At 39.9% G+C, this 27,998-nt stretch overlaps 1 protein-coding gene across 7 annotated transcripts in view; it reads left to right on the forward strand.

Annotated features, from left to right (window-relative positions):
* The window catches only part of LOC126336448 (protein transport protein Sec31A), a 147,536-nt gene that overhangs the window by 107,426 nt on the left and 12,112 nt on the right, over positions 1–27,998 (forward strand). For 4 of the 7 annotated variants that reach the window (XM_050000154.1, XM_050000155.1, XM_050000153.1 and 1 more), the window contains 3 exons: positions 575–956; positions 12,465–12,668; positions 14,355–14,470. In XM_050000154.1, the coding sequence (XP_049856111.1) occupies positions 575–956; positions 12,465–12,668; positions 14,355–14,470 (702 nt within the window). Of the gene's footprint in view, positions 1–574; positions 957–3,620; positions 3,720–12,464; positions 12,669–14,354; positions 14,471–20,715; positions 20,740–27,998 lie in introns of all 7 variants that reach the window. The other 3 variants (XM_050000152.1, XM_050000151.1, XM_050000150.1) reach the window with 2 other exon arrangements.

Raw genomic sequence — 27,998 nt, forward strand, 5'->3', positions numbered from 1 at the left:
CAGGAGAAGCAGCCACTGGTTCTGAAAGATTGCACACCACCTTAACTTTTGTGTGCGTTTTATCGGGCCGCCCTTGGTGAGTAGGTTTTTTGGTTGTCCAGTTATATTATAAAAATAAGTAGACACATTTTTATTTCTGTTTGTCAAAGAGGTACTTCCCTTAACTAATTGATACTGGACCAATGTGGTTTCTTCTTGAAATGGCATATTTCACGTAGTATATGGTTACTTCTGTTCATGACACACAGCAGATGAGTGTCAGTCCTTAAGCAACTTGCTTGAAATGGGCATTTAATAATACAAAAATTTTAAGGTTTAGAGCTACAAACTATAGATGGAGGCAGCTTTTAACCAAAAAATGGTACATGGTATCATTATTCAGTGACTTCTGACATTCAGCCTTAACGTAGCAGTCAAACAATCAGTTCACTTCTTTATTCGTACCAATCAAATCCTTACTGGGTCCCAGAGATGATGCTCATCAGTTTTAAAAGTAACTTACATAAGCTTAAATTGACTTCTTGTAACCAACTTAAAAATAGTAAACATGTTTTTCTTTCTCTTTCTCCAACAGTTACAACAACAACAACAACAGCATCAGCAACAACTTGGCAGCGCACCTTCATATCTGGGAACCCCTGTTCAGCAGATGCCCCAGCAGTCCTATAACAGCCCTCAGGCCCAGGCATATACACCCACTGCTCCTGTACCTCCTGTTCGATCTTTCACTCCAACTGTGCAACAGCAGCAGCAGCAGCAACTTGTTCCACCAATACAATCCTCTTATCTGCCTGGACAACACCAGTCACCTTCTGCAACTTCACCATACAACACTGCAGGGCCAGTGATGACACAGCAGCATTATGGGCCTCCAAAAACATTCTCACCAGCTCCACCCGTTGCTCCTGTTCCACCTGTGCCTGTTCAGCAGTCACCACCAGTGGCAGCTGTTCAAGGTAAGTAACAAACGCTGTCAAAGGCTAGTGATGTAATGTGTCAGAAAAATCAAATATGTGCGTAACATAAGTGGTAGATTCCATAAGTTTCCAGCATGACCTTGAATTTGAGCTCAAAGGTTAAAATTCCTTGAAGGGATGGTTGCTACATCTGCAAGTAGATGCACACATGAATTGTAGCCTGGTTTTTGCCTCAGTTGAACGGGGATACTCGTTTGAGTAAAACATTATGAGCTGCAGTGGAAAAAAAAGAGAGTATCATGCAGTGATAAAGTTCCTGACAAAAGAAGGGTTACATCAGTGAAATGAAAGTCCATTTGGGTGTTGTTAATGATGGTGCTTGTACTTCATACTCCACAATGAAGGAATGGTCTAAGCAGTTTTATCTAGGCAGAGAGAAAATTGTTGATGATCCACATGTTGGTCAACCCGTTTAGGCGGTGACTGAGGAAACCCTTGCTGTTGTTGAAAGTGAAGTTGTGAGTGACAGACAGTTGAAACTTGAGGAAAATCCAGCACTGTTAAGGTTATCTAAAATAACTGTTTTCTGGATAATGAATGATCATTTGCACCTGAAGGAGGTCAGTGCAAGATGGGTGCACTGACATCTCTATGCAGTGTAGAAGGAGTAGTGTGTGACTTGTTGCACCGAGTTTTTGGAGCTGTACTGTGGCAACTAGAAAGAAAAACTGGAATCCATTGCTATAGGAAGGAAAGTATAGTTCTTTATGATGATCCTCTGTCGTAAAGAAAATCGCTTGAATGGCATAAACCAAGTGAAGCTCCACCAAGAATGGCACAGGGCGCTCAGTCCACAAAGGAGTTCATGACATCAATCTTCTGCGATTACAGAGGAATTATCATAGTTCTTTTCAAAGAAAGGAATGTCATTGTAAATGCACAATACTAGGCTTCACTTCTGCACAAATCGTGTGACTCCATATAACTAAAGAGGTGAAGAAGTTTGTCACATGGTGTTTGTCTTCTCCACAACAATGTGCTGGTGAAAATGGTGGCAGTTGTGTAGGCTGCAGTAAAGTAATGTGACTTCCAGGAGATTGACCACCTACTCTGTAGTCCAGATGTAGCCGTAAGTGACTACTATCTCTTCTCCAAACTTCGCAGAAGGAAATTTGGTGATGACGAAGATGGCGACTACGATGATGAAGCTGTGGTGGTGGTGGTGTAGTGAAAGCTGTTGTAATGGACATTTTGCAGATAAAGAATCAGATTAATTTTTGAAAGGCATACAGTTGTTAATTCACAGATGTGAAAATTGTATTGGAATAAAGGTTGTTTACATTGAAAAATAACATTGTTTTGTTTTTACGACTTTAAAAATGTAGTCAGGCCAGAAACTTTTTTAACCTACTTCATAGACAAATAATCCATGCACAACATTCTAAGTGAAAATCAAGCAAGAAATGTCAGTGTACAACACAATGCTTGCATCAAAGTACATAAGCATCCAACAGCTTAGTCCTATGATAAGATTGTCAAAGTAGTTACACCGTATGGAAAGCAAGAGTCTAGTGGCTAGCAGTGCTGTGAAGTGTGCGAGATACGTTAATAGCCACTGGGTGGCAGAAAAAGTTACACTTTACTTACTTTACACAAGATGAAAACTTTGTAGGATTTCATGGTAAATCAGTAAGAAAATTTTGATGTTCAAATTCATGAAATTCCCATTCATTAAAACTTTACTAAGCACATATAAGTTTAAAGCATATTGCATAACTCTCTTCAATTATATCTGTGAAAAGTACCACAGCTTCATCCAAAGAGATAAATGTTTGCTGGTGATTGTTCAGGTAATCTGATTTCCTGTTACAGTTTCTAAGCAGAAATATACTTTTCTTAAACTTCCTTTTGCATTAATGATGCTATAAGAGTCATACTATGGTAATTTAATCCCTCCACTGTGTTAACTGAATTGAAAAGTTCAGTTTTATTAAGTATTAGGAGATATGAGACAGTGCTCTTATGATGCAAGTTCTGTAACTAATTACTCAAGGTAACTTTCAGAAAAGACATTCCAAACAGTGTCTCACGAATGTCTGTCCCGTGAAACCAATTTTAATCATGTAAGCCTCAAAGTCTATTGGTGGTGAGCAGAAATACCACATAAACATTTTTTCTTTCTGATCTGCAAGACCAGTGTTCTCTGTGATTAATACAGTTTCATGTCTGCAAAACACTAGACTTGAATGGGCAGAAATAAATATACTGGCTGAAAAAGTACTTTCGATATGATTCTCAAGTTTTCGGAGCATGTATGCCATACAGTGAGTTCTTGGAGGAATAGCCAAATTATTGCTGTAAACATGCACAATATTTCAACAACAGACTTGCTAGTCATAATTGGGTCTTTCATCAAAATCCTGTGTGCGTGTGCCATGACAATTGAGCCATTTGCCTAATAACTCTTTGTAAAGATATTTTATGCTCTATTTTTATTACTGTTGACTGTAATATTTTGTTCAACTTAACTTGCTTGGCATTTTTATCATAGAAAACCCATTAGCCTCTTTGTGTTACTTTGTAATTGATATATCCAGAATTGTGTTTAATATTTGCTGTTAGCATCTGTAAACACTGCTAACCTAATATGAGCTTGTGCATAATTGTATCAATATGGTAATATAATAATCTCATGGCTTTTAGGTTCAGTTAGATCATACCCTTCAGCTGATCCCAGTTTTTGCCAGAAGCTTTCGGAATCGCCTCATATGGCTGATAGGGTCAACAGCTGTGCAAGGTGGAGTAAGTAACGCTCCACAATGCGGTACATTTGCTGTTGTTTTAGTTTCTGGTACAAGTTCTATTTTCTGGTACAAGTAGTAGTTGACTGTAGTGTGCAAGAGTGATATGCACATGTAGATTTACTTGTATTCATAAGCTAGGTAGTGTCATTTGAAAAATTAGTTCTCTCTCTCTCTCTCTCTCTCTCTCTCTCTCTCTCTCTCTCTCTCTCTCTCTCTCTCTCTCTCTCTCTCTCTCTCGAAGGATATTACCCCATTGGACATGTTAATTTTACAGGTGAGTACAGCTGTTGTTGTGTTATTTTGGGTGTGGCAATTTTCTTTGTTCGTGTGTTTGAGTGTTAATTCTCAGGCACAGCTGGGCTCTAAGTGCTGTAAACTCAGTTAAAAGTTGAATGTTGCTATGAGAGATTGAGATTACTATCTCAAACCCAATATAATGCTTGATGTGAAAAAACTTTTTGGATAAAGTGTTGAATCACTGACAGGCACCCATAAAAGAGAATGAAAACTTTAACCATGGAAAGCTGAGGATGGAATAACAACAGTATTATAAAAAAGATTGCTACCCAGCACATAGAAGAAGTATTGAGTTGCAGACAGGTACAATGAAAATATGTTCCTTCAATGTTTAGTAGTCTCTTCAGTGTGCCTGTCTTTGACTCAATGCCCTGTCAGTGTGGTGAGCAGCAATCTATTCTTTTAATAATAGGATCAATTGTCCACAGTAACAGGGAACTCAAAAAACTTGGATAATCGAATTTCATGGATAATCTGCAGTTCAAGTACACAGTAATGTGTTAGTTGTTCAAGAACAAAAATTTATTACAGTGTCATAATAAAAACCACTTCTAAGCCAGAAGCACTGTATGCAGCAGAAACACTTAACATGAATTTCAAAGGCCAAATGGAGAAACTTGAGGTAAAGGAAAGAAAAATTTTAAGAAAAATAATTAGGCCAAAATTTCAAGACAATAAGATTATATACATCAAAAATAAAACACTCTACAAGAAAATTGAAAAACTTTCAGATTCTATGCGAAAAAGGAGAATAAATTTTTGTGGTCATCTTCTCAGAATGAATCCAACAGATTAACTAAACAAATCTTTGACTTCTTCCGCAACCGAAAAACGAAGCCAAACTGGTTTAATGAAACTGAGAAAGACCTAGTGGAATTAAATATTTCAGAAAATTCACTTATTGATCGAACTGCTAAATTAATTATTAAAGATGGAAACATAAGGTTCCAAGACAAATCCACACAAAAGTCCAAATCCTTCATCTTGGAAGAAGAAAGGAGAAGATCAGAAAGAATGAAGAAATACCGGGCCCTAAGTAAAGAACAACGCACAAAGAACTGATTGATCCAGTGTACCCCAAACAGGGTGAAACGAAAGAAGAAGAAAATCCAAGTAACCAATTTGTGTAATAAATTCTACTTAAATCATCATAGTCCATGTGAAAATACGGTACTTGCAAAGAATACAGTACAGTCCAATTTCACATTGAATTGATCTATGTCTCAGTGAGGAAGCTTGTCTTTTGCATATCACATTACGAATTTTAGACATCACCAACTTGCCAGAAAGGGAGTCCAGTTACCCTTCGGCTCATTGAAGTGCTTATATATGGCCCATTACTGTTTGTGGAATTAGAGGAATGTTACCATCTTCATCAGTGTCATTCACCACCTCAGATTTCTCTTGTACTCACTGAACAGTAGCACTGTCACTCAACGTTTGATGAGGTGGCTCTGTGTACTTGATATCAACCCATTCACAAATAATTTCTTTGTCAACAGTTTCATATCCTGGTGTACTTTCAAAAACAGCAGCTAACATTGCTAATGAACAGTCTTCGTTGTCATCAGAATTACAGATTATATCAATTTTAGGGTTAATGTGTTTCCATGACTTGGCTGTGGTTGACTGTTTTAACCTACTTTCGACACTGTGAATTGGGTCTAACACAGTTAATTATTTCCAAAATGTTTAAAGATTGCTGCCTTCATTGAAAATTTTTTGTTGAGATTTCCTTTATAAATTTTCTTCACGGCAGCAATGACAATCTGATCCTTTGGCTGGAATGAATCTGTCACATTAGGGGATAAATATTTTGCAAGTTCCATACCAACAATCAAGTCCAGAACATTTTTGGTCATACACGTTGATGCATTGATCCAGTAACTATACAACTCTTGTAAGTAAGCCCTTCGACATTAACTGTTCTCGCACCTGAGACACAAAGCAAACCTTGTTTGAAATGCTGTGCGGTCCATCCATGTGTTAAAAACTCCTCAGTTCACAAGGTTTTGAAGAAAACTTGGACCTGTTTACCACATATTGGGCCAGATGCTTGTGTGTCCTTTGCTCTTCACTGTTGAAACCATTCCAACATTGCTTTGTCTTGTTCTGCTTACATAGATATTTTCAGGCAAACTATCAGATGCAACAGAACTGCTAGCAAATGAGCTAGTTTGTCTTTGTTTTTCCTACTACCACATATTGTAGTTTCACCTACACTGTAAATCAATACCAGATTTCATGTACCAATACTGCCTTCTTTCAGTTTGTATATTATTTCCAACTTCTGCTATATTGCTAACAAAACACATTTTTGAATTACAAACATTGTTTGGTACAAACAGAAACCTGTGACACTCTTCCGCAACAATGACAGTCCAGCGCGTACAGTGTTCGGGCAGCACATTCTTTGCTACATTTGTCTTGTAATGTGACATTATTGCTCACCCATGAACACTCCTGAATTAAAGAAAAATTTTCCCCAAAGCAGACATTTGCACACAGATAATAAAGAGTTTACAGTATTAAAGTTTCCGTGCATCACACATAATCTTTAAATGCATGGCATTGGAGAGTGAAAGATACAGAATCTTCGGGACAACTACATCTGAAGAAATTGTGCCTAACAAAAACTGGTAGAGGGACTCCATGCACTATTTAAGGGCACTGGTTGGCTTTACTAGATATACAGGGAACGATACCACACAATAAACCTAGTTTCAGTGTGGGCAGTGGCAACTCAGACCTAAGCTGTTTTACCACTCCTGTTAAATCAATCCAATCAATCAATCAAAAGTTTCCGTTCTCTTTTATGTATGCCTGTCGGTGACTCATTCGCCTGCTATTTGGTGAGTGGGTCTCCTTTACTTCTGAATTCTTTTCATTCCACCAGAACTTTCCGTCCTTTATTGATGTGAAAATGTCACTTTCAAAATTCACAGTATAAAACAAAACCTTAAAGACAAGGTACCTCAAAAAAGTTAGGCATATTGACTGATATTTAGAGGGGTGGACAAAAATATGAAAACACTGTGAGTAGTGCATGCTTGAACATGAATGCAGATCCTATCCAAACACGCAGGTTGTCCTGTTGTATTTGTCCACTGTTCTGTGTAGTTGTGTGTGCGTTATGTTGGAGCTCAGTGCATTCTAAGGTGGGAAAATTGTTGGTGCTTATATGGTGGGTGTTTCCATAATGATGGTTGCTTGAAGTATTTGATGTTTCAGAAGGCACCGTATTGAAGATTTATACAGCGTACTGGAAATGTGGTAAAACATCATTCACTAAGTCACATGTACAAAAATGTGTCTCGAGTAGAGTTGTAAAACTATTATAGGTCACCGTAGACTGTCATAAGTAAGTGTAAATGTAGTTTTCCTAGTAGCTTTGGTCAATTAAGATTACCTGCTTACATGTACATTTGAAGTGTGGTGTGCCTGAGACGCCCGCAAAACCCACTGGGCAGAAGAGGTAGTTAGGATTGTGGAAAGGGCCAAATAAGGTTGGGGTCAGTTTCACCTTCTAATTGTAATTTATCATAATTTAATAACACTTTTACAACCAAAGCGGCTCATAACCGGACCTTTACCGCATGCAACTCTTCCATGGCTGAAGGCCTCCAAACAGGTAATCTTAACAAATCAACAAGATAAAAATCCAATTAAGACAGCAATAAAATAATTTAAAAAATCACAGCAAAGTAGATAGAACAAATGTATGCAAGGTGCAATACCAAAGGCTGAAGGCCACAATTAAGTTTTAAAATTTTAGAATGTATTACCATAGACTTTTAAAGGCAGAAGGTCGCAATGTTTAAGCTTGAAAGATAAATTTAAGAATTAATTTTGCAAACCTTTTTTAAAATAAAAGGAAATAACCATAAGGCTTAAATTTTAAGCAGCTAAAACAGTTAATTAAACACTGGTGGCACTCATAAGCCTCCAGGAAGGTCGGTCTACCCTCGTTCACTTAGGCGAGATAGGTGGTGAGGCCAACTACACTTGATGCGTCGGAACCTAACCAGGTGACAGCCACAGACCGACCGACACAACAGCTTGGTTAATTGCACCGCATGGCAGCTAAGTTTCAGCTATACAAACACTCAAGTTTGCTGACAGGAAAACCTTCCCAACAGCGAACCACCGAAACAAACCACTCAACGTGAATGGATGTGGCTTGGGTAGTTGAAACCACTACTCAACTTTGGCGTCCTGGGTCGGTGAACCACAAAGCTAGTAGTGATCGGACAGCTCCACACACGCTGCGACACTGTACAGGGCCTGGCAGCGGACCCAACCATGCAGAGAAAAAACACCTACTGGCTAAACGACATCCCTGCACCAGGAAAGGACTGACCCAAGTTCCACAAGATGGGCCCAGAAGCAGTTGGAGAACCAGTTACACTTCGCCCGATGAGACGACTGACCTCTCAGAGCCACTATGCCGACAACATTTAAAGTAACTTGTCAAAGGAAATAACACCAACTACATACAGAACCTGAAAAACACTTCCACGAAGACCTGAACGGTATCCGACAGTAACTAAGCACGCACAAAGACAAATCAAAAGGTGATGCGCGCGCGCGCACACAGAGCTGACTCATGAACGATCGGTGAGCCAAAATGGGTTGTCTGGTAGGATGACTGACCGACGATCCACCAAGACCATAGCCCAGCTCGCTCAAGTGATGCATATCGGCAATGGTCGGGCGAGCCATTTCAGTGCAGACATCACTGCTCCAACCTGACTGCACTAGTGCCACATTGAAACTCCCCGACTGGTAGGTCTGGGCTGCACTCCAGATGCATTCCAACTGACTGACAGACCCGAAGTTGCTATCCGAACTGGCTTACGACAGACAACGACCGGGAAGGAATAGCAGTCGAGCAAAGATACTATGAAAGGGAATATATCGATACGTGCTGCTAATGCCACTCATGGTCAGGCAAAGCAGCAACTCAGTGATAATAGTAATTTAAATTAACGTAGTGAGGTGGAAATACGTTAAAAACAGGGTGTAAAATACATTATGGCAGGAACACGAGCCACGCACAGCTCAGTGCCTATCTAGCATTACTCTGTAATGATCGCTTTCTTTATATTTGTGATCAGGGTCCTACTAGATTCCCTTAAAAACTGGAAGTTGTAAACCGTCTAGAAACTGAATGTGAATATATAAAAGCCTGCGTAACCTGCCAAAACATTTTTATTTTACATAGTTATCCCCCTGTCTTATACTCAAAAATAAATAATTTTTATAGCAAAACTGAACTTGTCAGTGTTAAATTAACTTTTATTTGAAACTTCTTTATTTTCAACACAGAATAGAGGTATGTTATAGTAATAAAGAAAACAAATACAGGTTTATAGTATAATGCTAGAAAAGACAATTTACTCAACCTCTCTTCCTTTGTCGAACTTATATAAACACATTTCTGTTATTCATATACAACTTTCATGTTTATCAAAAATGATAGGAAACTCTTGCCTTTGATCAAGATGATGAATGTTCTGTTGAGTACAAAATAATAATAATAATGTATTTTTAAGTGTATGCATGTAAATTGCACTTGCATCAAAAGTAGTTGCTTTGGTTACATAAAAGTGCAGAAATTGCTCAATCAACTACGTTTTATTTCTTATAACATGCAATTTATGTTTTGTAAGGATATAAAATACACAATGGACAAACACTGAATGATTTGCGGTTCTAGTTGTGTGCAAAACACACAACCAAACAAACAAAAGACAAAGAGACGTCATTGGCTCCCAGTTTCTCTCTTATACAACACTTACGTTTCTTTTCCTACCAATGCTAGTGCCAATCCTACCATTTGCTATGTCATTTATGTAGTGTACCAAAACTGTCAAACCGTAGTTTTGGTAGAGTGCAACTCTACTCTTAGATGATCGAGATGGTCATTGAATAGGATTGCAACAAAAAATAAAAGAACAGCTGCAAAAATCACCGCAGAACTAAACACTGTGCTCTTGAACCCTGCCAGCACCGAAACAACATGAAGAGAGCTCCATAAGCAGGGTGAGCTGGTATTCCATAACCACTCATCAGTGTTGCAAATTCCTCTAACAGGATACATGTTGCCAAAGTCATAAGTCCATGGAACAATGGAAGAAAGTAAATCTGTTGTGAGGGTGAGAGAAATAATCTGGAATTAATGTTTTACCCCCTCATCCTCTCAACAGATGTCCTCCTCAACACGTGATCAGAGTGACCCGTTGCTCCTTTCCAGCCTCTCCCAGCATGTCCCTTTTGTCTCACTGAGGAAAGAAGTAACTATTACAAAAGCTAGTCGTAAGTGATGCCTACTTTTGTATGTTTCTATTGGCTTATTATAAGAACTGTTGAACAAAGATCTTAACTATTACAACTGACGCAAGCTGATAAGGTACTGGTTGCTGAGCACTGCCTCATTTGTGAGCAGGAAATGAAATATGATAGTACAAGCAGGCACCAGGCTTAAAAGATAATCCATTAGGAGATGTTCAACATTAGTGTGTCCGATTATTTAATCAGTGGCAGTGGGGGCTTTTGTTTAAGTAAACTGTGAGATCTGTGTTTCAGTTTTCTTGAACATCAACAGAAATCTTATAAATTTGATAGAAGGTCCACCTCAGTGCAAGATGCATAATGGAAAATCATTGTTGACATTACTTTAAAGTTCTTAAAAGGTAACATATGTCTTGTCGGCATCTCCAATTCGTCTGGAATACAGAGAGAGAGCATCTGAAAACTGTTTTTGATACAGTTGGAGAATACAGGTAGGAAAGTTATTAAGCTATTCAAGAAATTACAATCTGAGCTTGCCTGCAGATATGAAAAGCTGGAGGTTGTGAGCTTTGTCAAAAAATCAGATGTTTATCTTCCAAAGAATTTGTTTGTCATGTCATTTCCTGTCCAGTACTCTTCTTCCTTTTTTTCCCCCACTGGGATTTTTGGGCTACTTTATTATTCTGCCTGTTGAGAAACAGTAATGTTTTTCAGTTCTATTTTGAGTGTTTATTTTTTGAAAGTTTCATATTTTGCATTACCATGCGTGTTACATGTGCACACAGTTATTTTTTAAATATCATACTAAATTCTGCTGATATGCTTACATTACTCCTCATTGAGTTCTTCTGTTGCAAGTTTGTTCTGTTGCAAGTTTGTTCTGTTGCAAGTTTGTTCTGTTGCAAGTTTGTTCTGTTGCAAGTTTGTTCTGTTGCAAGTTTGTTCTGTTGCAAGTTTGTTCTGTTGCAAGTTTGTTCTGTTGCAAGTTTGTTCTGTTGCAAGTTTGTTCTGTTGCAAGTTTGTTCTGTTGCAAGTTTGTTCTGTTGCAAGTTTGTTCTGTTGCAAGTTTGTTCTGTTGCAAGTTTGTTCTGTTGCAAGTTTGTTCTGTTGCAAGTTTGTTCTGTTGCAAGTTTGTTCTGTTGCAAGTTTGTTCTGTTGCAAGTTTGTTCTGTTGCAAGTTTGTTCTGTTGCAAGTTTGTTCTGTTGCAAGTTTGTTCTGTTGCAAGTTTGTTCTGTTGCAAGTTTGTTCTGTTGCAAGTTTGTTCTGTTGCAAGTTTGTTCTGTTGCAAGTTTGTTCTGTTGCAAGTTTGTTCTGTTGCAAGTTTGTTCTGTTGCAAGTTTGTTCTGTTGCAAGTTTGTTCTGTTGCAAGTTTGTTCTGTTGCAAGTTTGTTCTGTTGCAAGTTTGTTCTGTTGCAAGTTTGTTCTGTTGCAAGTTTGTTCTGTTGCAAGTTTGTTCTGTTGCAAGTTTGTTCTGTTGCAAGTTTGTTCTGTTGCAAGTTTGTTCTGTTGCAAGTTTGTTCTGTTGCAAGTTTGTTCTGTTGCAAGTTTGTTCTGTTGCAAGTTTGTTCTGTTGCAAGTTTGTTCTGTTGCAAGTTTGTTCTGTTGCAAGTTTGTTCTGTTGCAAGTGCATCTTCAGCAGATCCAGTGGGTGGCCAGGTTTCAACCTATTTTACAAAGCCTCAATTAACCACACATTCCAGAAGTCTATTTTTCTCTGTGTTTTAAAACATTTGTTATTACTTTTATGTACGGTAGAAATAATTTTTGCATTACCAAAAATCTTCAGCAATGTCTCCTGTGCAACCTTATTTTGTATTCTATAGTTAAGGTAGCTTGTGAACTGAAAGTAAATTTCCAAATTGACACAGCAATAATAGTTACATTAATAGACTGGAAATATTACTTAAATGAATGATGAAAATGCAGTAGTAAGTAAAATATAATTATAAAGAATAAATGTTGACATATTGTTCTCATTAAGGTTATGAACTATTGAGAAGACTTTTGTTATTGTTAGAGTCCCTCATTGAAGACTTACTTTTTAAAAAAAAACTATGATCCTTACTGTGTCCTGGTTTTGTAAGGCCTGTATTTTAGACTGGTAAAGATCATAATATTTAATTAAAATAAAGCATTCTACTATATTTTCAGGTAGCAATACTGGTGCTGGAACAGGACCAAGAAATAAGCCTTATGTCATTGATCCATCTGTACAGTCTGGCAACCATGTGTCATCATATGGGATGCCAGCACCATATGGAGGTGGACAACAGGTTTATCCAGGGTCACCTGCTGCTCCTCTCACCACACAGCCGGTTGCCTCCTATCCTCAGGCAGATGTCTACAATCCTCAAGGTTACATATGTTATTTAATGATCATAAACTGTAGGTGATTTATTTGCTGCTTATATTGAAGCAAACTTTCAGAAAGAGCATTAGCAGTTCAAAGGGAGAGTTTGTCAGACAAATCTTTATCTGTTAGAAGTGAGAGCACTGCTATGTATTGGCACATATATGCATACACATCCGTTTGTAATAGATTCCAGATAGTTGCTGTGCCGTGCTGAACACTCTGGGCTACACAAACTGTATTTCCACTATTAGAATGTAATTCTCCCTCACCCCTCCTCCCTTTTGTCCCCCCCCCCCCCCCCCCCACAATTCCTGCTGATATTTGCCTGTATAGCCACCAGTTGAAGTTCATCACATTACTTACCTATTAATTGTTACTAATTGCTTACCTGGTGTTACCGGTTACTTCTTTGTGTGCTACCTTCTTGCTTCCGCTTCCCCCATTTCTTTTGAACTTTCCAATCTCCATACTAGTGACTGTATGTGTTTGTGTAGAAAGGATTTATCAGAATGTAAAGACTGGATAAACGAATTCCTGCACAAACAGTTCTTTGTAGCTCTATTCTTTCTATTTTTATCAAATATGAACTTACAAGTCAACAGAACTGTAAAGAATTAGTCTAACTAGTGCAAAAACCACAAATTCCATGTTAAAATTGGTTGTTCTAGACTGTTTTCAAGTTGCACTGCTTCAGGCATTCCAGAATTATGCCAGAGCTGCTGTTGTGACTATAGTAATAATATTAATTTGCTTCCTAGGCACTACATAATTTGATGTGTCTGCAGCAGTGAACGTCTTGATTTTTGGATAGTTCCTTTCTCTGTTACTAAATTACGGCTGCAACAAAGCTGCGATTGTGTTGGCATTAGGTACCTAGGATAAAGTTTTATTTTAGGTAATTTTATATGTTATGAAACTGGTGTTCGTTCAACATTAGAAAAGGAAGTCAATCCACTTACTTTGGCCCTGTTTGAACACACTTGTATTGCAGTTTTAAACTAACTCACTTGTTTAACAGAGTGGTGACAGATCACAATATGATCCATGGAACATGCAAAAAACTGTCTATTTTGCCACTCATCATTAATATGCTTATTAACCCCAGGGCAACAAATGAAGATGGCAAGAGTTGGTGTGGAATCTTTGGGTATTACCTAACATTAGTCAGGCATGCAGAGCTCTGCCTAGATAAGCAGTTTAATTCCATAGTTTTGTGTGACACGAGTTCAGGAATTGAGAAAATTACCAGCAGTTTATATACAGTGTATGCATGTTCTTAGTAAATGGGTTCGTTAAGGGGTGCTAAGTGAATGAATGTTTTAAGAAAAGTTTCATGAATAAATAAATTCAGTAACAATGTTGAGAGCTGTTGGGCATTTTTATGTCAATGGAGAGAGCAACAGGAAGAGAACTCCATAAGGAAACTGTTCCCATTCTTATTTTGTGGGCGATAGTGAGGGTCACTCGCAGAACACGTAACAAGAGACTGTAAAATAATAAAATATCCTCTGTGGTGAGAGGTTATCATCTTGCTTGCAGTAATGTATATTTAGCATTCACAATTTTTCAATATTAATGAAACACAACTGAGCAAATAGAAATTATTTGCTTTGCAAAACTAGATCTATTATGACAATATAAATGGTGAATGTAAGGCACTAAACACTCTTCCTTTTCACCACTTACAGAGCCACCAGCTTCAAAGACAGTATTTAATCCAGTTCAGCCAATCCCTGTCCCTCCAGGCGGTGCTCCACCAGGGTGGAATGACCCACCTGTACTGAAAAACTTTGCAAAAAACCAGGTAAGTTCTGAAATGCCTGTGTATTGAGAAAGTAAGATTCATATCTGTTTTAAGTTATCTGGATTTAGGTTTTCCGTGGTTCTGCTTAATCACTTAAGCAAATGTTGTGCTTGTTTGTTTGAGGGGGACACATCAAATTCCTATTCAGTCATTCCCCAGTCTGAGCTTTGTAATGATCTTAACCCTGACCTTTCATTCATTCTGCCCTCTGTTTTCTCCTAGCATCTTTCCGTCTTTCAAATCCAGTGTAGAGTAGGTTTTGAGTCCTTTCACGGAATACTAAGAAAAGTTTTCCACATGTTATTTCATAATGAAAAACTAAGTAGCTATTCCTTTCTCTCTGCCCCTTCTTCTTTTTCATGCTTATTCCCTGGACAATAATCTAGTTCTTCATAATACAACTATAGTTCCAGAAAATTCAAACTTTTCTACACTAATTACAAATGTTACAATTGTTGTCTACTGTCCTATAATTTTTTCTCCATTGGTTACTCTATGAAGTTGACTAGTGCACTTGATTATCTCTTCACCATATGTAATTTTGCTTGATATAGGTATTATAATTTCACCTTAGCCATCTGCTTATTCCTTCATTACACATGTAATAAACACACATTAATTTAACAAAGATCCTGAGCATTGTAACACTAGTGTGCTCTTATGAATTTTATTTAGCTTAAAACACACATGCTGATAGCATTGGTTTGTCACATTGGTGACAGGACTTAAACTATGCAGAAATCATGTATGTGGGCATTTTTGATCGGTGTGTATATCTATCAGTGGTCACTTACGTATACCCATCCTATTTAGTGTTGTCATAGAGGAGTTCATAGTGGTTGTGCAATGTGTGTAGTGAAATGATTTTTTGATTTAGTCGAGCGCTATGTTGGATGCAATTGAAGTGTGATGGCTCTAGTAAGACATTAGGTCAGGCACCACTGAAATGTGTTCAATAAGCATATGTGTACTTCTTAAGTAAGTATTGCCCTCAACAGTGAGTATTCATCAGAGACATGGGTATTGCCAGGAGTGCCCCAGGAAATAAATGATCCAATGGACAGGGTGAGCAGCAGTCTGTGGCTGTTTGCTGCTGATGCTGTGGTGTACGGGAATGTGTCATCGTTGCATGACTGTAGGAGGATGCAAGATGATTTAGACAAAATTTCTGGTTGATGTGACAAATGGCAGTAACTCAAATGCAGAAAAATGTAAGTTACTGCAGGTGAACAGGAGAAACAATCCTTTAACGTTAGAATACAGCAATTAGTATTGTGCTACTTGACTCGCTCACATTGATGAAATATCCAGGTGCAATGTTGCAAAGTGATATGAAATGGAATAAGCATGTAAGAGTGGTAGTAGGGAAGAGCGAATGGTTGACTTCGATTTGTTGGGAGAGTTTTAGGAAAATGTGGTTCATGTGTAAAGGAGGCCACACATCAAACATTATTGTGATTCATTCGTGAGTACTGCTTGAGTGTTTGGGATCCCGATAAAGTCAGATTAAAGGAAGACATTGAAACTATTTATAGATGGGCTGCTAGATTCGTTACTGGTAGGTTCAGTCAATATGCAGGTATTGCGGAGATGCTTCAGGAACTCTAATTGGAATCCCTGGAGGGAAAATAACATTCTTTTCTGGTAACACTGTTGACAAAGGTTAGAGGATCGCCATTTGAAGTTGGCTGCAGAGTAATTCTAGTGCAGCAAACATACATTTTGTGTAAGGAAATTAGGGACTCTTATGGAAGCACATAGATAGTCCCCCCCACTGCCCTCCCCCTCGCTTTATTTGGAGTGGAACAGGCGGGGCATATATGTAGATGTATATGTAATTGTAAGCAATTGCCATTCTTGGTTTATTTAAATGCTGTGTGCCAGGTGGCTTGGAACGGTGTCAATAAGTTTATCCTTCTCTGGAATGAATGTACATGCATTCAAACAATAATCATAGATGTCATATGGTGATGGTGGTGACATGCAAATTCTGAATGTGTTTTCTCTAAGTGATAAAAGGACCATTTTCTCTGAAGGCGTTTGTTCAGTTACACATAATCTGACTGATTCTTAGTCTGCCTCTAGTGCTTTTCATTCTTGGTTCCCATTACTTTTGTGCTATTTCCCACCAGCACACAGAAATTTACAGCAGCTGAAAACATTAAAGTTTGTTGCCATGAGGAATCTCCCACTTCAGTAATACCAAATGTGTGGCTCTGAAAGGGGACTTGAGTTGGCTGCTGCATCTCCTCATCATGGCACATGCCCAAAGCTTACAGCCATCTCAAACTTGTGAATACAGTCTGTTGTTAATATTAATTAAGTCTTGGCTTCTTTCTCATATCCTTCTCATGTTATCCTTACAATAACATACTATTAGAGTTTCATTTTCATTAAGAATATATTCTTACCATTCTGGTTAGTCCTTGCTCTACATCTCCATCTATACTTTGCAAGCCACCTTTCAGTGTGTGGTGGGGAGTACTTATGGTGCAGTTACGATTCATCACCTGTCTCAGTGATGAGTGGGAATGTTAACTGTTAGTGGATCTCTGGATGCATTTTTTGTCATTGTCATTTTGTGAAGCAGGTAGGAAGAAATACGCTGTTTAAATCTTCTTGCAACGTATGCACTTGGAATTTTAACAGTAAATTTCTCTGTGATGAACAGTGCCCCTCTTGTAGTGTCTGCCTTAGGGGTTTGATGAGCAGCTGCACCTTGCTCTCGCATTTACTAAACAAAATGTACCAGTTTCCACGGGATCTTCTCTATATCTTGTATTGATCTGGTGTGATAAGGATCTCAAAGTGCGTGACACTACTCAAGAATTTGTGAAACAAAGAATTTGTAAGATACCTAATTTATGTGTGAATGATTTTTCTAAGGAAATGTAAAACAGTGGGAAGTCCTGGATGGATTAACAACAATGTGGAAAGAATAGATTGCTACTCACTACGAAGAAGTAGTGTTGAGAAAGACACACGCAAAATGAAAAAGACTGCTAAAATATTAAACTTTCAAATGAAGTCCTTCCGAAATAGAAAACACACACACACACACACACACACACACACACACACACACACACACACACACACACACAATATAAAATAGAAAGAAACTTCCACATGGGAAAAATATATTAAAAACAAAGATTCCAAGACTTACCAAGCGGGAAAGCGCTGGTGTGCGAGTGTACACCTGTCCTTTTTTCCCCCTAAGGGAAGTCTTTCCGCTCCCGGGATTGGAATGACTCCTTACCCTCTCCCTTAAAACCCACATCCTTTCGTCTTTCCCTCTCCTTCCCTCTTTCCTGAAGAAGCAACTGTCGGTTGCGAAAGCTAAAATTCTGTGTGTGTGTTTGTGTGTTTTATTCATTGTGCCTATCTACCGGCGCTTTCCTGCTTGGTAAGTCTTGGAATCTTTGTTTTTAATATATTTTTCCCATGTGGAAGTTTCTTTCTATATACACTCCTGGAAATTGAAATAAGAACACAGTGAATTCATTGTCCCAGGAAGGGGAAACTTTATTGACACATTCCTGGGGTCAGATACATCACATGAGCACACTGACAGAACCACAGGCACATAGACACAGGCAACAGAGCATGCCCAATGGCGGCACTAGTACAGTGTATATCCACCTTTCGCAGCAATGCAGGCTGCTATTCTCCCATGGAGACGATCGTAGAGATGCTGGATGTAGTCCTGTGGAACGGCTTGCCATGCCATTTCCACCTGGCGCCTCAGTTGGACCAGCGTTCGTGCTGGACGTGCAGACCGCGTGAGACGACGCTTCATCCAGTCCCAAACATGCTCAATGGGGGACAGATCCGGAGATCTTGCTGGCCAGGGTAGTTGACTTACACCTTGTAGAGCACGTTGGGTGGCACGGGATACATGCGGACGTGCATTGTCCTGTTGGAACAGCAAGTTCCCTTGCTGGTCTAGGAATGGTAGAACGATGGGTTCGATGACGGTTTGGATGTACCGTGCACTATTCAGTGTCCCCTCGACGATCACCAGAGGTGTACGGCCAGTGTAGGAGATTGCTCCCCACACCATGATGCCGGGTGTTGGCCCTGTGTGCCTCGGTCGTATGCAGTCCTGATTGTGGCGCTCACCTGCACGGCGCCAAACACGCATACGACCATCATTGGCACCAAGGCAGAAGCGACTCTCATCGCTGAAGACGACACGTGTCCATTCGTCCCTCCATTCACGCCTGTCGCGACACCACTGGAGGCGGGCTGCACGATGTTGGGGCGTGAGCGGAAGACGGCCTAACGGTGTGCAGGACCGTAGCCCAGCTTCATGGAGACGGTTGCAAATGGTCCTTGCTGATACCCCAGGAGCAACAGTGTCCCTAATTTGCTGGGAAGTGGCGGTGCGGTCCCCTACGGCACTGCGTAGGCTCATACGGTCTTGGCGTGCATCCGTGCGCCGCTGCAGTCCGGTCCCATGTCGACGGGCACGTGCACCTTCCGCCGACCACTGGCGACAACATCGATGTACTGTGGAGACCTCACGCCCCACGTGTTGAGCAATTCAGCGGTACGTCCACCCGGGCTCCCGCATGCCCACTATACGCCCTCGCTCAAAGTCCGTCAACTGCACATACGGTTCACGTCCACGCTGTCGCGGCATGCTACCAGACTGTGATGGAGCTCCGTATGCCACGGCAAACTGGCTGACACTGACGGCGGCGGTGCACAAATGCTGCGCAGCTAGCGCCATTCGACGGCTAACACCGTGGTTCCTGGTGTGTCCGCTTTGCTGTGCGTGTGATCATTGCTTGTACAGCCCTCTCGCAGTGTCTGGAGCAAGTATGGTGGGTCTGACACACCGATGTCAATGTGTTCTTTTTTCCATTTCCAGGAGTATATATATATGATGATGTAAATAAAATAGAAAGAAAGAAAGAAAGAAACTTCCACATGGGAAAAATATATTAAAAACAAAGATTCCAAGACTTACCAAGCGGGAAAGCGCCGGTAGATAGGCACAATGAATAAAACACACACACAGAATTTCGAGCTTTCGCAACCGGCGGCTGCTTTGTCAGGAATGAGGGAAGGAAAAGGAAAGATGAAAGGATGTGGGTTTTAAGGGAGAGGGTAAGGAGTCATTCCAATACCGGGAGTGGAAAGACTTACCTTAGGGGGAAAAAAGGATAGGTATATACTCTCGCGCATGCGCGCGCGCACACACACACACTCATATGGATGTGTGTGTGTGTGTGTGTGTGTGTGTGTGTGTGTGTGTGTGTGTGTGTGTGTGTGTTCGTGCGGGTATATACCTATCCTTTTTTCCCCCTAAGGTAAGTCTTTCCGCTCCCAGGGTTGGAATGACTCCTTACCCTCTCCCTTAAAACCCACATCCTTTCATCTTTTCTTTTCCTTCCCTCTTTCCTGACGAAGCAGCCGCCGGTTGCGAAAGCTCGAAATTCTGTGTGTGTGTTTGTGTGTTTTATTCATTGTGCCTATCTACCGGCGCTTTCCCGCTTGGTATATATATATAATTATTTTCATGTAGTCACTCTACTGTAAGTTTCTCCAGATGTCCACTCTGACTCTCAGATAGTTTATTGTTGTTAATGTTCCCAGAGATATGTTGCCAGTAGTATAGACAGCCCAGAATTATTAGTTATTGTGCAATTGTCATGCAAATATCACAGTTATGAAAAAGTAAGTTTTATAGGAAGGAACATCTAGAAAATGGTTACTTCTGAAAAGTTAGTATTTAGTGAGCTCCATTGACTTTAGCATCAGAAGTGAGTTATACAAAGAGTAGTGCCTGTAAAGATATTTACATGAATGTATCTGATCACTTTATTTGTGAACTGAAGAAGGAATTGAGTGACAGTATTAGCACTGAATATATTTCACCATATTTTAAGCAGTAACTGGTAAGTTATAGATGTATATCATGGTTGCTAATCACTACCATGAAAAATAATGCAAAAAGATATATTGATTTATTTTAGAAAGTCAGTGTGATTTACGTATGAGAATTTTGCTAAAGAAAGAAAAGTTTTTCCTTTAAATTAGCATTGAATTTCTTATTAATCTTATTCTGTTTTACAAGAAGGAAGATTATTAAGTAAATATAAAAAGCAGTAAAGTGGAAATGAGCCATGAAAGAAATGGGTTTTTGAAAACCATATTTTCAGGTGTGTTTACATTGTAATTTTTATTGATTTTATCCCAATTAATTATACTACTAACGGGTTCCTTCTTTTAAGCAAGCTTACTTTGAGGCTGTTCCGGTGAGTCAGATACATACTTTTAACATATGTCAGATAGGCCTATATAACAAGCTAATACTTCATGAACTTAAATGATATCTGTATACAGTATTATAAGGAATTCTGAAATTGATGTTTGCCTTGTACACATCATTGTCAAGAGATAAAAGATTTGTTAATTTTCTACAGAAACTTAAGAAACACTAATGTTATGGTACAAAGTTTTTGTCAAATGTTGGTTCATTTGTTTTATAGTTTTAGTTGTGAATATGCCACTTATTTCTGGTTTTAAAATTTCTGAAAGCTTGTACTGTCTCCTTCAGCTCTGTAATTCTGACTGATGGATTCTTGCTTTCAAGAGTTTATCAGTTTCATTGGATTATATGGATGTGTTTTGGCAAAGTGGTGTCTTTTTTTTTCTGCAACTGATGCGCAGGAATTGTTTTTTAAAAGAGTAAAAAATATGTTACTCGCTGTGTTGTCATATTCCCCCCTCCACTTTCTTTAATTCTTCGTTTCTTGTCCTCGGTTTTGATGTGCTGGCTGAAAAAAATAGGGGTTGGATGTGCAACTACTGTCTGCTGTAAATTATGTAGCTGACAGATACGCAGTTGCGTTTCACATGTTTAGCGTCACTTTTCACAACCCCCTGGCTGGCCGCTGTGGCAGAGCGGCTCTAGGTGCTTCAGTCTGGAACCATGCTGCTGTTATGGTCACAGGTTCGAATCCTGTCTTGGGCATGGATTTGTGTGATGTCCTTAGATTAGTTAGGCTTAAGTAGTTCTAAGCCTAGTGGAATGATGACCTCAGATGTTAAGTCCCATAGTGCTTGGAGCCATTTGAACCGTTTGCACAACTCCCTGATAATACACAGTTATTTGGTCAGTGCACTATTGTTATAACTTCCTGTAAGCCTCATTAATAGTTAGCAGGCGAACATCCACATACTGCTACAATAGTTTCCTGTTGAACATCAATGAGCAGTAAAAACATAACCACATAATTCACAGTTCTTTCGGAATAATCAGGTATGTATGGAACACACACTGTCACTGTTTTAACACGCGGCCTATTGGTGTAACACTTATTTCACTGTTAAGTTGATGCATTGTTATCATTCTAACCAACACAGGTTTGTCGTCTGAAACTCAGTCGTTTACTGACTGTCTCGTGACCAAAAACCAGGCCCTTATATATCCTCACAATAATAGGTGCTGAAACTACACAGTGTTCGAAGTTAAATTTACAGAAATTAAATTAAAACTTATCTCATTAAATTAACTAAATACATCAAAAGATTCCGTCTTTTTAAGTTTCTTCTACTACAAGAGTTAAGCCAAATTATTTGTTTAAATGATGAAATTAACATACATAGGTACATAAACAATACTTTTGACAAAACTGTTAAATACTTTGGAATTAATGAAGGGTTGGTTTTGCTAACATGTTTTCGAATAGAGCCAAATGTATCCTTTAAGAAAGCTATTGTTTTGTCTCCCGAATGTTTATAATTAGTACAGAATTTATATTTGTTTATATGCCAACAGTAGAATTTAAGTTATGAAACAGTTACTGATTTAACCCTATAACGAAAGATACGAACTGGGAGTAGTTGAAAAAAGTAGAAAATCAATTACATACATAAAACTAAGCACAAAATTAGATCTGGTGTTTATATTCTTTCAAACTGGGGGGGGGGGGGGGGGGGGGGGCAACCTTTTTCTTCTATGAAAATACAGATTATATTCACATACGTCAATGGTAATTATTTAAAAATGATGTCAAAACAACAGGGGAAGTAAAAATATCCCAGCTTGTTTCATCACAGACTTCACAGACCGACCTCACAAGCAAGCTGATGTTTCTGCAGACCCCATGGGGCAGGATCATCCTGCCTCTGTGCCCTGTGGTAGTGACTCATCCCCAGCTGTCACTCGACAGCCATCGAGGTGCCACCCCTACATCTCATCCTCATCATGACTCTCCTCCAATGGAATGTTCACAGCCTTCTGTCCCACAAAGAGGATTTACGGCTGCTTTTAGAATTGTACTCTGCCTTCAGGAAACAAAATTGTGCCCTCACGACCCCTTTGCGTTTTCACATGTCTTACCGATTCGTTTTGATCTTCTCCCTGAGGACAGCCTTCAATCTCATGGGGGCATGATGCTGCTCATACGAGATGACATTCATAGTCCACCCATCTTCCTGACTACCAATCTTCAAGCTGTTGCAGTTTGCCTTTTCCTTCCCCACCTGACTTTTTCCCTCTGTACCATTAATGTCTCTCTGTCATTTGCTGTCACCAGGGCAGACTTCATTCAGCTTATTCGGCAGCTACCTCCCCGTTTTTGCTACTCAGTGACTTTAATGTGCATCAACCCCTTTGGGGTTCTCCCATGACCTATCAGAGAGGTGCCGTTTTGGCTGACCTTAACCAGCTTAATCTCTTCTACCCTAACACTGGAGCACTCACTTTCCTTTCCGACTCCTCGCACACCTATTGCCATTTGGACCTATCCTAATGCACTGCCCAGCTTGCCCGTCATCTTGAGTGGTCTGTTCTTTCTGACACCTATTTGAGTGACCATTTCTCATTTGCTGACTCCTACCCCATCCACGTTCACTCCCAAATAGCAGTTTCGTAAGGCTGACTGGCAGCTTTACTTCTCCCTGGCGATGTTCGAAGAACAAGATTTCCCCAGTTATGATGACCAAGTGGACTATCTCACAAACATTATCCTTACTGCTGCGGAACGTTCCATTCCCCACACTTCTTCTTTACCACATCATGTCCCAGCCCCTTAGTGGACTAAGGCATGCCACGACGCAATTTGCACACGGAGACATGCTGTCTGACATTTTAACCACCATCCTTCGATGGAAAACCGCATTCATTATAATTAGATGCATGCAAAGTGTCGTTGCGTTCTTCAGGATAGCAAAAGAGCTAGCTGGATTTCATTCACTAGTTCCTTTAACAGTTCCACACCTTCCTCTGTTGTGTGGGCCAACCACAGATGGTTCCCTGGGACCAAGATCCATTTCGCAATTTCTGGCCTGACAATGTCATCGTGGACCCTATTGCTATCTCCAACCCCTTGGGCTGCCATTTTGCGGAAGTTTCGAGCTCATCTCACTATTAGCCTGCCTTTCTCCATTGGAAGCAAGCTGAGAGGCTCGGGTGATACCCTTCTCTTCTCCAAATAGTGTGTGCTACAATGCCGCCTTTACTATGAGGGAGCTAGATCATGCTCTCAGTTCATCCCGATCCAGGGCCAGACGCCGTCCACATCCAGGTGTTGCAGCACCATTCTCTTGTGGGCAAGCACTTTCTCCTTAAAACGTACAACCGCATCTGGGCAGAGGGCACATTTCACAGATGCTAGTGTGAAGCCACTGTCATTCCCACACCTAAGCCCAGTAAGGACAAAAACCTTCCTTCTAGCTACAACCCCATCTCTCTTGCCAGCTTTGTTTGTAAGGTGATGGAACATATGATCCATAGCTAGCTGGTGTGGTGACTCAAGTCTTGCAATTTACTGATGAATGCACAGTGTGGATTTTGAGTGCGGCATTCTGCAGTTGACCATCTCGTTACTTTGTCCACCCTTGTCATGAATGGTTTTCTGTGGAAATCTCAGGCTGTGACCGTGTTTTTTGATTTGGAGAAGGCATACAACACCTGCTGGAGAACTGGTATTCTCCATACTCTTTACACGTGGTGCTTCTGTGGGCGCCATCCGTGTTTCCTTCAGGTATTTTTAAAAGACTGAGTTTGCAAGGTGCATGTTGGTTCTGCCTTGTTGGACACTGTTATCCAGAAAAATGGTGTGCCTCAGGGTTCCGTTTTGAGTGTCGTCCTCTGTGCTATCACTATTAACCCTATAATGGCCTGTCTCCTGCCGGGCATCTCCGGCTCCCTTTTTGTTGACGATTTTGCCAACCATTGCAGTTCTCCACAGACCTGTCTCACTGAGCGGCGTTTTCAGTGCTGTCTTGATTGTCTTTACTTCTGGAACATCAACAATGGCGTCCGCTTTTACACTGACAAAGCCATCTGTATGAATTTCTGGCGGTGCAAATGGTTTCTCCTGCCGTCCCTACGTCTTGGGCCTGTTACCCTTCCGTTAATTGAAACCATGAAATTCCTGCGGCTCATGCTCAATAGGAAACACTCTTGGTCCTCCCACGTGTCTTACCTGGCAGCCCGCTGTACTCAGTTCCTCAGTGTCTATGTGTCCTCAATGGTACTTAATGGGATGCTGATTAAACCATCCTCCTCTGTTTATACCGGTCCTGTGTCCATTTGAAACTCAACTATGAGTACTCTGTTTATGCGTCTGCATGTCTATCCCTTTTATTTTGTCTCAACACTATCCACCATCACGGCATTAGTTTGACCACGGACACCTTTTACACTAGCCCAGTTGAGTGTCTGTATGCTGGGGCTGCTCAACTACCACTGTCCTACCACCATGACTTTCTCCTCAGCAGGTACGCATGCCGTTTGTACGCCATGCATGGCCTTCTTTGATGACTCCTTTGATCACCAGTACGGGGTGCATCCTTGTTCTCTGTTACCTCCTGGAGTCCGCTTCCGGCACTTGCTACAGTGGATTAACTTCACACTACCTGCAACTTTCCTGGTGGGTGTGAACCCTTCATCACCTTGGCTTCGTGAAGGACCCATGTTAACTTTGGCCTTCATTTTCTTCCTAAGGACACTACTCCATCCTCGGCCTATTGCCTTCAGTTTCATGACCTTCGCGTGGAACTTCGCGATAGCACCTTTGTATACACTGATGCTCTCGGCCTGACCATGGGGTTGGGTGTGCCTTCTTCATTATCACCCATGGCTTCAATATCGGCGTCTGGCAAACTGCTCAGTCTTCACAGCCGAGCTCTTTGCCCTGTATCAGGCCACGGAGTACATCCGGCGACACACCCTTTTCAATCGTGTTCTCTGCTCAGACTCACTCTTCACCCTCCAAAGTCTGTGTGCTGTTCCTGGTCATGCTAGGAAATGAGGCTGCTGATGCTGCTGTCAAGGTTGCAGTCCTCGTTCCTCAGCCCGCGAGTTCCTCTGTTCCCTCCGATGATCTATTTGTTGCTGTCTGTCAGGAGGTGGTGTCCCTTTGGCATCACCAATGGTCCTCCCTTCATGGGAATAAGCTCAGGATTATTAAGCCTCTCCCACCGGCTTGGACAACCTCCTCTCGGCCCTCCCGCCTGGAGGAGGACATTTTAACTAGGCTGTGTATTGGGCACTGCCTTTTTAGCCATCGTCATTTGATAAGTGGTACTACCTCACCACCTTATACACATTGTCCAAGTTTTAACTGTTGGTCGCTTCCTGATGTAATGCCCAATTTTTTAACTGCTTACGTTCCCGCTTGGGTTCGCCATATGAGTTATCAGTCATTTTAGCAAATGACACACAGGCTGTCGACCACATTTTACTTTTTATCTGCCAAAGCAATATGGCGATGGTCATTTATTTTTTAGTTTTTGACCTCCATTTCAGTATGGTGTCTTTTTTAGCCCTTTTCCCATGTGCCTGTTTTTAGCTGTCTTCTATTATGTCAATAGGGACTGATGTATAATCATTTTTTAACTCCTCTCTGTCTTCGTGTTCTATATTTTTGAGTTTGGCATGTGTGACCCCATTTGTTTCTTGTGCCCTAAAGCAAAACAAAAGCAAATATCCCCTTGCTCCACACTCCCAACATTTCCCTTTTCTCACCAGGATCACATCACCCAATTACACAGTGATGTAGCCCTGTAATAGCAGAATTATTGTGCAATCCTTGTTTTTAATATCTTTTTCATTGTAAGTCATGTTTACCTTGGGATTAGTAGGTATCTAATATTACCACAGTTTGCTATTTCATCATTATAATTAGAGCACATTATCATTATCATTATCATTATTATTATTATTATTATTATTATTATTATTATTATTATTATTATTATTATTTCAATATTAAAAATGCAGTCTAGTGAAATAATGAAGCAGTTAGACAGCCATCTAACACGCATTTTGTAGTGCATAAAAGTATTCCACACACAAATTAGTAAGAAGTTGGAGACAATAGAAGCTTGTCTGGTAGAGCATACAGGAGGCCAAATACATTGTGTAATTGCTGAGTCAAACTAACTCTTTCCAACTCTTGACACATTCCACATACCATGGGGTTGCATACATAACAAACTAAATTTGTTACAGTTTGGGTCTATGCCGTATTTGTATTTTAAAGATACTTTTATTTTGAATATGGAAAATCGAGTTTTTAGTTTCTTTACAGTTAAGTTGGGTGGAAAGATAAATTTTCATAATTCATGATAGCCAGAAGAAAATTCTTACTCAGTGCACTAAACTTTACAGAAAACTGGAACACCATGCAGCTTGTCTCATATCCAAGTCACATGCTCATTTCCTAATATTTTGTGTATTAAAACAAACAAACAAACATGTTACCAAGGAATTTAACATGAAAGTATTCAATAAGTTGTTCAGTCATCTAATGGTTGATGAAATAGATAATAGATGTTATGAATAATTACTCTTCAAACGCTACATATGAGAAATTGAAAAGGTTTTCTGAGAAAAAATTATGTGAGTAGTTCTTAATTTATTTAAGGCTTATTATTGTACAACTAGGCAGCCAAAGTACTCAAATACTATATGCCAAGGATTTCTGTTAATAACTATTTTGAGAAAATTATTTCCTAATTCTGACAAACATGCTGAATTACACTTAACCTGCTTTGTGTTGGAAAAGGTAAGTATGTTTGCTTTTTTGAGTCATATCAACAACACATGTTGCTCTCCTGAAAAATGATGGAATATTCCATCCACTGGGAAAACTTCAAGACAAAATACGCATGTTTGTACTCTGTTGTTTGGGGTCTCTTGGCAGGTACTGCTTTTATCTTGATCAGCTACTCCAGTTACCGATGAAGAGTGTATGTTGTGAGGCAGCTAGCAATTGAAATGGAGTCTCTGTCAGATTGGTCCATCACTAGATGTTTAAAAACTGTAGTAGCTTATGAGACAGCTTAATGAGAACCTGTGAAGTTTCTGTTTACCATGACTGTGAATGTCCACTCTTCCAGCCTTTCTTTCTTTCCTTGAGATTTGTCTGTGTTCCCAATAAATGGTGCTGAATGCACTATAGTGTCTGACTCGTAAGATGATATGCACATTTTTTGTGTTGTTCTCTCCTGCTCTTTCTAGTAGAGTACATTTTACTTCTGATTTTTTTTCTCTTTTCTA

This window comes from Schistocerca gregaria, chromosome 2 (assembly GCF_023897955.1).
Source record: "Schistocerca gregaria isolate iqSchGreg1 chromosome 2, iqSchGreg1.2, whole genome shotgun sequence".
NCBI lineage: Eukaryota > Metazoa > Arthropoda > Insecta > Orthoptera > Acrididae > Schistocerca > Schistocerca gregaria.